The 15,015-nt window shown below is 36.8% G+C and overlaps 1 protein-coding gene across 8 annotated transcripts in view; it reads left to right on the top strand.

The window, feature by feature from the left end:
* The window catches only part of Cast (calpastatin), a 113,116-nt gene that overhangs the window by 54,541 nt on the left and 43,560 nt on the right, over positions 1-15,015 (top strand). For all 8 annotated transcript variants that reach the window (XM_076856990.2, XM_076856989.2, XM_076856991.2 and 5 more), the window contains one exon: positions 11,231-11,290. In XM_076856990.2, coding sequence (XP_076713105.2) covers positions 11,231-11,290 — 60 coding nt within the window. The remainder of the gene's footprint in view (positions 1-11,230; positions 11,291-15,015) is intronic.

Here is a 15,015-nt window from a genome sequence, read left to right as displayed (position 1 = left end):
ACTCAACATGAGGCCTGCAGCCAGGATTCCTTTCTCATTGGGTTCTTTAGTTCCCAATTCCCAATGGTTATATCTGTCTCAATGTTATGGTTTAGATATTAGGTGTCTTCCAAAAGCTCATGTGTGAGGCAAAAAAAGTTCAGAGGTGAAATGATTGGGCTATGACAGTCTTAACTTAATCAGTGTGTTAATCAGCTGATAGGGATTAACTGGGAGATAACTATAGGCTGATGGTAGGGTGTGGCTGAAGGAGGTGGGTCACTAAGGGTGTGCCTTTGGGGTATATATTTTGTCCCGGGTCATGGGAGCTCTCTATTTCCTGATTGTCATGCCCTGTGCTGCTTTCCTCCACCAAACCCTTCTGTCAGTATGTTCTGCCTCACCTAGGGCACAGAGCAACAGAGTCGGCTGTCTGTGGACTGAGACTTCTGAAACTGTAAGCGCCAAATGAACTTTTCCTCCTTTAAAATTGCTCTTTTCTTTTCAAGTCTTTGGTCACCCAGCAAGGAAGCTGATTAAAACTGTGTGTCTTCAGCCCTCCTCACTGGAGGACTTGGACAATTACTGTGCTATAGGACTTACATAAAATTTCATTTATTCCTCTTAAGATTCGTGTAATTTTAGACAATGCAAAGAGGTATTCTGACACTTCTATAAATTAGGAGACAGAGACTCAGAGAGTTTAAATAACTTAACTCTGCATCACACAGATAGCAAGATTCTAGTAGATTCTGGGGCTTTTTTCCATAAATTGACCTTAAAAATTCCTCTAGTTAGTAGTTTATATCTATGTAGTGTAAATAACAAAGGGGGATGTCTCTCTAAATTCAAATAAGCACTAGAAATCAATATTATGCTCTTTATTGCTCTCAATATGTTAATACTTTTGAAATTTTTTTTCTAATAGATATGGTTTCTCTGAGAGTACTATACCCTGGAATTAGCAGATAATTGTGTAGTTGATAGTTTCTTCAGACAATTTACATAAGCAGTAGAGAAGGAATGAATCAGCTGTCTTTGAATATGGTAAAATTTTTAAATGACAGAATTAAGCAGTATTTAACTGAAAACTCACTTGTGTAGTTTGAAAAACAGTACTTTTGCTTAGATTGAAAGGAAACAGCAATGTTCATTTTTTTGCATCAATTTCAAAAAAAAAATCATACTTTAAAATCTATTCTTCTATTCTACTGAACAGTGGGATATGAGCAGAAGCACTATTATATGACACAGAGCAGTTGGTTGTTTAGCAAAACTCAAGGTCACAACATTCAAACACAAATGGCCTGGATTCAGGGCCATTCTTCTAAATTCTGTGTACCACCTCTTTCATATTGGTAAAGATGTAATTTTCTATCAACATACATCTGTGAGTTTCCCAAATGGCATTTTATTTCATTCCCCATTTAAATTTTGGTTATTTGAAAATCAGCCTGAATAAGAAAACATAGTTATAATTTCTGACATTTAATATTTCTAATTAGGAACATGCTTCTGCTGGATGGGGTGATACATGACTATAATTCCAGCTACTTGGAAGGTTGAAGCAGGAGAATGGCAAGTTGAAGACCAGCCTGGACAATATAATGAGACCCTGTCTCAAAAAAATCTGGGGGGCAGGGGCTGTGGCCCAGCAGTAACGCACTTGCCTAGCATGTGTGAGGCACTGGGTTCGATTTTCAGCACCACATATAAATAAAAAAGTAAATAAAGGTCTATCAACAACTAAAAAAATTTAAATAAAAATTTTTTAAAAAAGTCTGGGGATGTAGTTCAGTGGGGGAGCCCAGAGATTGAGGCTGGCAATTGGTTCTATTGCAGGAGGACCCAAAAAAGTTATCATGTTCCTCTCACCCTTTGTTAGGTCTATAACTATGGAATGAACACAGTGGAGTCCAAGTTGAAAGGCTTCCAAAATGGTTGTTTAGCAAAACTCAGGATTTTTCATTCTTACATAATAATCATACCATCAATAACCAGGTATGCTCTAAATGTCCTCATAAACTGTTAGGATTTTTACAAATCTGTGCTTTTACTACAAAGATTCCTTTTTCTTATTGGACTGGCATATGGACCTATACCAATCATGCATTTTAGTCCAAAAAAAAAATTCTATATTGTAGAACATTATATTTTCTTCTTTGAAAAACATAAGGAAGATTTAGTGTGTGAATTCTCAAAGCTGTGGTCATTATAGGATTGTTCTGCCATTTGAATTTGCTTAACTCACAGGCTATAGTAAATCCTTGCCAAACCCACTTTCTCTAGGGGAGAGATAATAGAAAATAAGCTGTCTTTTCCAGGTCTGACTTTTTATTTTGGGCAGCCAAAGGTCAAACACAGTTGGAATTATTTCATGCATCAAGAAAAACAACAGGGGGCTGGAATTGTGGCTCAGTGACAGAGCGCTTGCCTACCATGTATGAGGCACTGGGTTCAATTCTCATCACTGTGTATCAGTAAATAAAATGAAGGTCCATTGTCAAATAAAAAAAAAAAAAAAGGAAAAGCATACAGGATTTTTGCAGACATGAGCAGAAGTTCAGAGAGAAGAAGCTACTTTTCCATTCTTCAATGGCTGATCTAGGCTGTACACTTTGCTTTTTTCCTTGTCTACAAAGTGTAATTGTGATCCACCCCCTGCCCGCTCCCCCCACCCCCCCCCCAAAAAAAAAAAAGCACCGGAAAACTAGAGTTTGCAAAGCAATAGAAAACGAAGCAGTTGCCATCTAGAACTGGAAGTCTGACTTCATGACTGAGGCGGATTTTTGTACAGAGGGGTGATCCAGTGTCAGAGCTCATAATCAGACACAGGCTGTGACTAAACGTTGTACAGACTTTCTAGCTTGGATTTAGATCACAGATCAGCTGTAGTTATTGTCGCAGTTGCTAGGCAGTGTTCAGATGTTATTTTGATCTTTACCCACATGTTGCATCAGAGGCCAGTGTTTCCTGTGCACTTTACTTCCCAGAGCAAGTTGGGCTTACACACTCTATTTTTATCTTAAATCAATGTGTCCCTTTTAATGCATGTCATGAATGCATAGCATACTCTGTGGAGCTATAATCATCTGCAGATTTCCCCAGGTGGTGTTCAGATGGCCTCATTCTGTAGCATTCTATTTGTTGTACTCTTGATCAAGTATTTCTGGATGTTGCTACCTACAAATCTTGCTTTTGCTGTTTTGGAATGCGCACCTTATTCTAGCATCCATCTGCATTTTCTGTAAAATCCAAATGTTTTAAGTTTGAAAACAAAGGAAGTCAACTTGTTATAGCAAAAGGCTCATGGGCTTTTTTTTGTCATGTCTGTGTTCAAATCCAGGCTCCACTACTTCCAAACTGTGTGATCTTACAGAACTTACATGATTTCTCTAAGCTTCAGATAATACTGTTTACATCCTAGGATTTTAAAAATATATAATGAAATCAGATATATAAAGCACCTGTCTCAGTTCCTGATATATGTAAGATTCTGTAAGTCCTCACTTTCCTATTGATCACATTATACTAATACTCAATAAGTAATCCCTATTTCCTCCTCTATGAAGCCCTTCCTAACCATTTGCTAAACCTACGTTTCAACTTCTCTCTTCTCATCACCTATAAGATCATGTGATAATCACAATCTAACTTGTCACCTTCTAATGTTCTAAGGTATAAGTTGACACCTTAATTAGATCTGCTAGCACAGGACTTGTTCTCCTTGAAAGAAATGGCTCAGTTTCATTCATAGATGATTTGTTTTTTTATCTCTCATCAGAATCACATTTTTTGTTGTGTACTTTGTTAGATGATTATGAAACATTATTATGCTTCATAATTAAAGGAATTGTAAGAATGTGTGTCACTGTGTGGCATCATGGCAGATAACAGACAATTTAAGTATCTGAATATTAATTTCCTGAAGTGAAGAATCTGTCATTATAGAAAGTAACATGTCAGCTTGTGTTTAATGGTCTGCAACTGGTGTTTGTAAAGAATCTCAGTGTGCCCTTGGAAAAGTGCCTCATTTGTGGCACTTTTCATTTGTGGCAGGTGTCTCACAGGAAGTGGCTCGGAGATTTCTTGTGTATGTGTATATATATATATATATTTTTTTGTAAGTTGGACAACTCCCTATTGATGACAAATGATGCACATGATGAGATGGTTAAAATATGTTATCCTCACCAGTTTTCTGACCTGTGCTATGGATAAAATTTTTGTTAATCAAGTAATTAAACTCGTATAATGTTGAATGTGAGCCATCAGATAATACTCTTGTGTTTATTCAGGCAAAAGCTCATGCATTTATTTAGCACTTACATGGTAAACTACTACTAGGTGGCAGACACTGAACATAGGGACATTTACCGATGGAGATAGGTCTGGGCCTGGCCCTCATGAAGTTCACTTTCTTCTCTATTTCATATGTATTGTGAGGAGAGAGTATTTTTTTTTACATCCATTATTTCTTTCATTATTTGGGATCTGTTACTAATGTAATTAAAACCTACTTAGTCATGGTTCAGAAAAAAATTATTGTTTTTTCTCTTTTCCACTAAATAGAGCTACTTTTAAAAGTTAAAAAAATCAGTTATTGATTTATCAGACTTCTTAATTTAGAGAATATTTAATATTTGTTTTGTGTTTCCCTAAATTGTCCTAAGATTTGGTATCTAACTTACCTCTCCTGATAGCTCTGTGGGGTCCGTGGTATCCCAGGTGAGAAACAGGCATCCTGGCCAGCCAAACTGAAACTTAAGTCTTCTGTCTTGTCAATGATGTTCTTGAGTCTGGCTTAAAACAAAATACCAAGTACTAAAACTATATTTCATTCTTTTTTTAAGCAAAAATTGAATTGATGGTTTCAAAATATAAGAAATATTTGAATCAGCTGTGATTTATATCTCCTCCCTGCTACCATAGCCTCAGCACCATGGTGGGCACTGTAGGGAGTAGAAATGTCCCCTGCCTCTTGGTACCTTTATAGCTTCATTGATTAGACATGCTGTATACTTAGAAAGAAGCTCAGTAATCTTCCCATGCAAAAAGATGAGTAAGTGTTCAAGTGAAAAGTACTAAATTTCTACAAGTTGAGAAGATAGTATGAGCTGAAGCAGATAAAAGCAATATATCTTGAACCAAATCCTCAAGATGGGATTTAGGCAGGGAAGAAGCTTTCTTGGCAGTGGGAATGGCAAGGTGAAAGGAACCTTGTTTGTAATAATAATAACGAGCATGTGCCTAGCAACTGCCACTTACCAACCATTGTTATAATCGACTTGTATACCTTAACTTACTTATCCTTAAAACACCCTTGACACAATTCTCAAAACAATTCAGCAAAGTGAGAATTGTTATTATTCCCATTTTCAGATGAGGAAATTGAGATGGGTAAGTAACTTGCCTGAGATTGTACACGCATTAAATGTCACCTGTATTCCACCCATCTCAAAGCCACAGCCCCCTCTCACAGTCTTAACCAGTACATCATGCCACCCCATAGGATGGTAAGGACTCGATTCTGGCTGGAAGGGAGATGTGATATGTATGGCCTTAGTAAGAGAGGTAGTTGAATAAATAAATTGAATGATGAACCTAAAAATTAGGCAGACAGCATTGAACTTTAATCCAGGACAGAGTGTGGGAGACCCCTGATCTTTCATCAGTGTGGCAATATGATATGCATTTATTTTAGAAAAAAATTAGTCAAGCAGCCACAAACAGAAAAGATTGAGAGATAAAAGGAGTAGGGATGAGGTGGGAGGGGGCATGAAGAAGGCCCAGAAACTATTAGAAGGAACTTGATGTATGTGTGGGTGATACGTGATTAGAACAGGAGTGGATGTGTCAGTGGGAATGAAAAAGAATGAAATGGTGAAGAGGTCTAGGGCCAGCCCTGCTCTTGAATCCTGTTGACTCAGAGCTGGGTAAATTCCCTACAACAATCTTAGAATCCATTGGTATTATTCCCATTTTCCAGATGAGGGAATGGAGGCTCCAAGAAGTTAATTGACTTGGATAAATAAGTGCTGAAGCAGAGTTATGAGCCTGTATCTTTCAAAGTTTCCTCCTTTTAAGTAGTCTAGTGATAAACAGCGTTGTTGATAAGATTTGAGGAATTGCCACACAAAAAAGAGACACAGTTATGAGGAGAGACCAATGTTGTGTGAGCAGTGACTCAAGAGAAATAGCAGGGTGACTGAAAAGGCTAGTAGTGGAATAGTAAAGAACATGGAAAAGAATGGAGGAAGTGGAAGAAGCTTCCAGGTGAAGGCAGTTCAGAGGTATGGGGAGAGAACCTTGGGTCATCAGTGCATAGCAGCCAATGGGAAGAAAATGGTCAGTGACTCACAGTTAACTGCTGAGGCACTACAAGATGGCAAAGGAAGAGTCATGCACTCAGCCTGATGCTCTTAGTAATCCTCAACAAACAGATGAAGGTGTGCAAGGGGTGACTAGTGAGGCAGGTGGCATGCTTCCAGAGATGGTGTGGGGAAAGGAAGCAGACTCTGGCATGAGGAGAAAGAACTCTGGCACATCTGAGGCCCCACTCCACATGCACATTCTAACCCAAGCCAGCTGGGGAGGAGCAGAGATCAAGGTGAAGCTGAGTGGTCAGAGGGGAGGTAATGAGGATTCCCATAAACCAGCTGGAACTTTTAGGAAAAAGTTGAAAGTTGTCTGGGTTTCAAGGAAAAGGTGAAAACATTCTAATAGGTGGTAGAGAAGTAAGGGGCTGAGGAAATTTCCCTTCAGCTGGGTTTGATGGCAGAAGAATACGTAAGCAGACAAATTCTAAGAGTCCACCTCTTCTACAGAAGCCCTACCCTCCCACCTTGACCCATTTCCTAGGACCTCAAACCCCTCTCCACTCCCATTCAGCTTTGCAAGATGGTTGAAGTTTGTCTTGGGTCTTGCTTCTCTTCTTAAGTAGGCTCTCTCAACCACCTGAAGATTCAAGGAGAGAGACCTGCAGTCAGTAAAAATGGAGGCCAACACAGTAGTGTACCCAACTGACGGTTCTTTTAAAGGGGCCCCATCTAGTGGGAGAGAGTTCATCCATGATGCAGTATCACAAATTGCCTCTCCATGGTATTATGGGGAAGCCAATTGGAACTGCAGGAGGGTGCTCAGTAAGACTATCTGCCGTGGTGCAGAAGTTACAATGCCAGGACAGGAGCCAATGGGATACCTTAAAGAAAGGGTATAGAAGCTTTGGATACATTGGGTAGAAGCATACAAACCAGTGGCATTTGTGTGAAAAAGGTAAAGGGAAAGATGGGTGAAATGTGCCCAAGTCCATATGGGGCTGTGTTCATTGCATTGGGAGATGAGGAGAGATTGGAGTTGGGGGCCTTTAGGCAGGAGAAAGCATTTCTGTGTTTTCTGTGTTAAACAGTGAACTATAGGAGTCTGTTGGTTCTACTTTAGATGTGTGTTCACGAGTAGCATGAGAGACAATGAGTCTGAGCAGAGGGGTGGTAGAGCCAAAATCTGAAGACTAGGAAATCTTTGGAAAATAGTGTGAAAAAAGAAAGTTGTTTCCATTTTCTGTGGGTTTTAAAGGCATATAATCTTCCCCTCTTATCTCTAATCATTTATTGTGATAAAATCTTCAAAATTCTTCCTGTAACCAGTAAACAAATTTAAAGAAACTTTGTTAAAGAATGCCAGAAAATTAGATATCGTGTTGGTTGAGTAAAGGATTAAGTGTTCATTTTTTTCTGGACTTTAACTGAAGCCTTATCAATATTGCTTTATTTGCGTGCAACTGGACAATGCAGTAAGATTATTTGAGATGGACCTGGAACTTAGAACTCAAGTATTTGTTTTTTCAAGTGGGAGACCACTTTGTGCCTGTTCTGGACCACTTAAATTGTAATATAAGTGTGCTTAATATCCATTTTTCTCATTGAACTCAACTCCACCGAGGCGATGGTTGTTTCTTATTCACAGAGTATGTTCAACCCCTGGCTTATATAACAATTGTTAGTTGAACAGGTAGGTAGAGAATGATTTATATGAAGCACTTTACCTCTGTTACTTGTTACTCTGATTTATGCCTTAATAGAGGTTAATAAAGGGCTGTTAGTACTCTGAATATTAAGAAATTTGCATGGGCCATTTAGGAAAGTATTGTTGTCAGCTGTACTTTGCTCTGATTTACAGTGCTAATCTCTTAGAGTTATTTTGGTGTATGTGAGCATGGTTGATTGTGCTTTAAACACTGACAGCTCCTTGATGTTCACATGACTGCTGAGTATAGGCACTGGGTGGAGGGACACTGTTTTAGAAATCAGATGGCCTGCAGATCCCAGCTCTTTTATAGCAGTTTAGAGTGTTCATGCATGGAATACTGCTCTCCACCCTTTGGCCCAGCACCCTTCACTTACCACATAATCTTGTCACATCCTCAGCTTCTTTTGCCTCAACTGTCCCCTGAACCAATTCTGGCCTTCTGGTCTGTATTTTCAGGGGACCCTGTGATTTTCTTTTGTAGTGAGTAGTGATTGGAATGACTGCTTTACTAATGTCATCTCCAATGAGGCTATAAATTTCACCAGGGCAGAGGCATGTCTGTTGGTTTTAGCCCAGTGTCCCCAGCACCTAATAAAGTACCTGACATAAACTGTGTTCCAGGTAAATACCTGAGGAGCCAGGGAACTCTGGTGAGCCCTTGACATGAGATTCTGTTTTCCTTATCTATTTGAAGTATGTATATTAATCTTTAATAAGGATATCACTGAGGTTCTTCTCTTCAAATATATAGGGGTTAATTTTTTGCATGATTGCTTTTATTTGTTCTTTTTAGATATACATGACAATAGAGTTTATTTTGACATATATACATGAAGTATGACTTTTTACAATTTTTTACTTGTAGTAGTTATTCACACCATGATTAGCAATTCAAAGAGTACAAAAGAATTTTAAATGAAAGGATATTCAGTCCTTCACCTGAAGTTACAAATATTAAAAGTTGCTTGTATTTACCATAGAAATCAAACAAGCTAGAATAAGCCAGAGTGGAGTGATTTAACAATGGGTTGGAGTCATTTTCCTTATGTTTGTCCTCATGAATCAGCTTTCATATTTCAATTTCAAAATGCTTCATGCTTTTTAGTGAGCGGATAAAACTCTTACAAAGGAATCTATGCTGTGAACAGGTGGGGCCAAGGCCTTCAGCTAAATTCCCATTATAACCTGCTCTGTGCTTATTTCTAGTTATTCTATACAGAAATTTGACTGTTCCTGGTTCTTTCAAAGTCTTCTCCTTTCTAGGATTTGAGACCTATGTTCAGCTATTATTTAATAAAGTAATAAGGGAGGCTGGACAATCCTAGGCTAGGTTATTTTATGAATGTTTTAATATATTTGGATATTTCAAAAAATAAGTTAATATTCACCTAAAGATTTTCAGCTTAATAAGCACTTTCATATGAAGTATTTGATTTTTTTTTCTTTCTTTTTTTCTTTCTTTTTTTGTTTGAAGTATTTGGTTTCTATGACGATTTTCATATGGTGGAGGAAATCATATAGAAAAGTAGAACTTCTTTTTGAATAAAAATTTGTATGACAAATTCTAATTGTTGAAGGATAGAATTATATAAACATGTGTATTTTAATCCCCTCAAATTTTAATCTCAAGGAGAAATGGACATTCATGATTTTCTCTTGATTTGATGGGGAGGAAAATTTACCTTCAGCACATTTTCTAGTTCTTTACCTTGAAAAGCAATGTGAGAGAGGTTGCTACAGTAACCAGGGCATGTGTATATGGTTGGTGGTTGGGGGATGCCTGATTGGTGCCTAAGAGTATTCTGGAGATAACGTTCATATGATCATATTTGAAAAGTCAGTGTACTAATATATTGGTTTTTTATCTGTGATCATGGTAATTTAACTCTGACCATCAACATGTTCTACATTAACTAAGGTCTGTGGACAAGGTGATTTTGTTTATGGCTCATAGGTTATAGTGGGTTTTAAATAGCTACCTTGAGTGACAGTGCATTGGGGGTAGGAGAAGGGAAGGGAGAAAGGAGAAGGGAAGGAAGAAAGGAGAAGCAGGGATGCTGCCCTCTGACTCATCCCTGAAGTGGCTCAGGGCCAGGCATTAGAGACAGGGTGAGGTCCATAGTGTAGGCTTTCCTGGGTATTGTTGGCAAGGGAACAGTTGTTTACTGACAGCCAGTTGCTTAAGAAGGCAACTCATGCTGGATGGAATTTCTGGGCTCCAAGACCTAATGGACTCAGATGTTGAGGAGGTTTAAGTGAGTCCCAGTTGTGATTTGCAAAGGCAATAATTTTCTATTTATTATTAACTAGTGTAATACAAGTTAAGTATGAGAATAATACTCAATGTCATGTAAATATCTAATCCCCACTGCTTAGATGATTAGCATGCAGGATTTCACCACCCACATGCATCCCTAAGAAGAGTGTTTTTTTTTTTTTTGAGAACTGCTCTTAATATTGATAACCTCTGAGGAGGAGCCTAGATTAGACAAATAATGCATCAAAATTCCCTCTGCAATTCTATCTCCTACCTTCTCTTCCTTAGTAACACTGAAAGGATGATTCTTATCCACCCAAGTCTGTTTCCTGAAATTGTTTCCAGCTCCTTCTATTTTACATAATGTATTAGAAGTAATGCACTAGTAACTTAATGAATATTTACAGTGTAACAAACATTTTATGCACATCATCTTGAATACTTCTTCAACCCTGCAAAATAGATATTATTGACCTTTTTTTAAATAAATTTGGAAAACCAAGGCTCAAAGACACAGAGCTTAGTAATTAGGAGCTTAGATTTGAAAAGAAGTTCTTTCAAGTTTCAGAGTCAATATTTATTGTAAAAACAGTATTAACAGTATTTTTAATAACATTTATCAAACAGTTATATGTCATACAATAATTCTTGTATTCAGCCTTGAAGTGGAGTTACTATCTACTGAAGAAATACTGAGGATGGGAAACTGAAGATCAGGAAATTTAAATAACTTGCCAAGGTTATTTAGTGAATAACAGACCCCACATTTGAGCCCTATGTATTCCTTTTAACCTGATAACAAAGGCTTTTATCCACTGGGCAACACCACCAACTGAATTTTTGTGAATATGGGGCTCTACACTGGGTAAAGGTGAAGAGTTGAATGCAGGGTGCTTAAGAGAAGTTGAAGGACAATGTAGATTGTGGGTTACATAGAATCAGACATTCTCTTTCTTTCCATTCTAGATGTCAACTTCCTCTGGTACAACCAGCAAATCTTCCACCATGAATCCCACAGAAACCAAGGTAGGAAGACCTCTCAAGGTCAACTTGGGTGAATGCTACATTAGCTTGGTTATATGATATATAAGTGAATCAAATGTAGAATAATTGTTAACTGGTGAATTATGTGTCCTCAGAAGCTTATGCTATGGGAATAAACATTTCCTTCCTAATTTGTGGGGTCTTTGGAAATTCAGTTCTCCTTGTAATATTTACTTTGGACATTATTTATAGACAGTGCTTTATACTCTCTAGAAAGGAGTAATCATCTAGAACTTTTTTTTTTCTCTCTCTCTCTACTTAACTTTTTTGAATTGAAGATAATTTCTCCAAGTACAGTTTTAAACCTAAATAAGAATATGAATTCTTAAACCTTTACTAAGGTGATCTTACTGTTTTGGACATTTAAAAAATAAATCTAAAAATGAGAAAGATTACACTAAGAGAACAAAGAACAAAGGAAGCATATACTGCTTATTTCAGATGGTTTCTGTGTTTGCATTCTGAAAATTTGAGTCATGTGGAGGTATCACCTTATTGGTAAACTTTTGTTGAGCTCTATTTGGGATTTATTCTTATAATTATTTTATGGAATTTCAGAAGGAAATTTTTTTTAAAAAGTTCTCTGGTGGGCTTGTCATATGGAGTGAACTAGTTCTGAGTGGTGATTGAAGCTGTCTTAGCCCTGGATTTTAGTTTTTATGCCCCAAACTCGATTTCTTGGCACTATTTCAAAGTGGAGCTTAAAGAAGGGGCATTTTGAAAATGTTCTCAACTCCTAAGCCTATTCCTTAGTGCCTTCAAAAGTAAGCTCCATTATTTGCTTTGTTTAAAATTACCACATACGGTTGGTTGCTTTCTGTCTTCCATGTTACTTTGCTATTAGTTTGCTATCCCTGGGGAAATGGAACCATAATTTAATGCTATCAGGGATTCCAAGGCATTAGCTTGAACTAAAACATTGCAAAGGTCTGGAAACAACGTGTCCACTTATCTAAGCTCTTATAAGTGTCATTTAGTATCTGTTTTAATTCTTAAATATATTTTTTATCTAAAATTATATCACACTTTTAATTTACATTGAATTCTTAATTATATTCAAAATATACATTATATGATCTATGATTGATCTATTAGCTGTCACAATTTATATCAAATAATATTTTAAAATTGAAAAACCGTCGTGTTTGTTTTCTGATGCTGGGGATTGAACTGAGTGCCTTGTGTATGTAAGGCAAGTGCTCTCCCCCTGAGCTACACCTATAACTCCTCCATCCTAAATACAATCTTAATCTTAAAATAATCTTAAGAAATTAAAGGAGAACCATTTACAAAAAAAAATTCTCTTCAAGTTTAAAATTAATGAAAATTTAAGTAAAGAGAAAAAAGGGAGGGCCAGAGTCATGTGGAGATATCACCTTATTGGTAAACTTTTGTTGAGCTCTATTTTGGACTTATTCTTTTAATTATTTTATGGAATTTTATGGAAGGAAAATAAAAATGTTCTCTGGTGACCTTGTCACATGGATTTACTTTTTACTCTTTTGGTTCACTTTTTTTTTTCTTTCTGTTTTTTTTTTTTTTTTTTTTTACTAGGGATTGAATTTAGGGCCACTCAACCACTGAGCCACATCCCCAGCCCTATTTGTATTTTGTTTAGAGGCAGGGTTGCTAAGCACCTCGCCATTGCTGAGGCTGGCTTTGAACCAGTGATCCTCCTGTCTCAGCCTCCCAAGCCGCTGGGATTATAGGAGTGAGCCACCATGCCACCTTTTCGATTCACTTTTAACTCATTGTTTAACTGCAATCCCCCTGTGTCTCAGCCTAAGTTCCGGTGCTTATAATCATGTATGCCAGTGTTCTAGAGCAAGTGCCAGCAAACTCTTCAGGCATCACTTAGATTTAATCATGAGAATTCCTGGCAGTCCTATGAAACCAGGGGAAAGAAGGAAACGATAAGACAGAGAGGGAAAGACAAAAATAAGATGCACATGATGTGATGTCACTGGTGGGTGACTAGGGACTACTTGTGGACTCAATTCGTTCCATGGTATATTTCAATCACACTGCTCTCATTAATGTGCTTCTGATGTTTGTGCTTCTGATATTTCATAAGTTTACTTAGCCTCCTCTTGGATATCTTTGAGAGCTTGAGCTTAATGAATTTTGTCTCCCAAATATCTTGAGCTTTCAGAGAAAAGATGCTAATTCAAGATAATGCTTATATCAAATCCTTGTCTTGTTCTGAACTGTAAAATAAAAGTCAGTCTATCTCTGAAATGTTATGTCTAGATCTGTGTTCTATATCTCTTTTCCCTGGAATATTAGAATTGGTGTTCATGGTGTTGAGAAGAAGATGGAAAATCAAATAATTTCTAATCACAATGAAAACCCTGAGAAATTGTGTATTGCGGACACTGGAGCCAGATGTCCTGGCTTGGAATCCTGACTCTATACCAGCTATGATATTAGACAACCCCTGTTTGCTTTTGTTTCCTTGCCTATATAGCTTAAAGGAAAATGATAGTGCCATATATTTCATAAGACTCTATAAAGAAACAAACCTATCATGCCTGTCCCACTGCCAGTGTGAGCTGGTTATTGGCCAACACAGGAGAGACAACGTAGCTCAGTGATTAAGAACACTCAAGCCCAGCTCTATCACAAGTGTCCTTGGGAAGTAATCTAACTTCCTTAACCTCAATTTTTCACCTGCAAAATTAAGTATAATGCCAAGGTCTATCTCATGGGGTAGTTGAGTGAGTTGACACATATAAAGCTTACAACAGTCTCTGGTAGGTAAGGGGTGATTGATAAGCACTAGTTATTATTTGTTATCATCACATTATATTCAGCACCAACAACTAACAAAAATAAGTTCAGTGGTTACTGATATAAATGCACATTGCATAACAAGTTGCTTCTGTCTGTGAACACACATTTTTAATTGTAGTATAGAATTCTCCCATGAAAAAATTTTAAGTGCCAAATTGTAAATTGGAAGCTACTAATAGATTCAAACCACTACAATACCAGCTGGCTTATTTTCCTTGTTAATCACTTAATAAAGTGCACTTGCATAAACAATAGCATAAACAGAAGATGCATTAACAGTAGCATAAACAGAAACTCATTAGCAAAGATACAGTGTGGAAATATCCCAAATTTAAAAAAAAAATTAAAAATATTTCTTTGATCATGAACTTCATTTTCTTCTCCAAACAATAGTGTGTTGCTATAACAAGGGGTCATTTTGTGAGGGAGAATATGTCTTCAGTACTATAGCAAAGACATAGTAAATTAAGAAGATATTTGGCTTTAACCTCTTTAGATGATTAAAAATACAAATTTGTGCTGATATTATCAAATTGCAAAGAAGGAAAGAAATTATATGAATTATTTTAGGCTTAATTTGTAATCTCTCATTTTGAAAAAAGTTTATAAAATGTTTAATCAAGTTTTATTCCTGATTTAATATGTTACCTACATCAAGAATATACTTATAATTATCTCTTTGTTTTTTGTTTTCCACAGGAAACCTTTAGTAGGGTAAAACTCTGTCAACAAATATTATACTAAGGTCCTAAATTGTAAACAGTTCTTCAGAAGAACTTTAAATTAGGTCTCTGCATGTAGGACAATGACATGTACAATAAATATCCATACTAAATATTTACAAAATTATTTTAGAATCATATTAATGGAATTTCAGAAAACTTTTTTTTCAGAAAACTTTTTGACAACACCTA

This window comes from Callospermophilus lateralis, chromosome 5 (genome assembly GCF_048772815.1).
Source record: "Callospermophilus lateralis isolate mCalLat2 chromosome 5, mCalLat2.hap1, whole genome shotgun sequence".
Taxonomy (NCBI): Eukaryota; Metazoa; Chordata; class Mammalia; order Rodentia; family Sciuridae; genus Callospermophilus; species Callospermophilus lateralis.
This window is presented reverse-complemented; position numbering and strand designations above follow the sequence as displayed.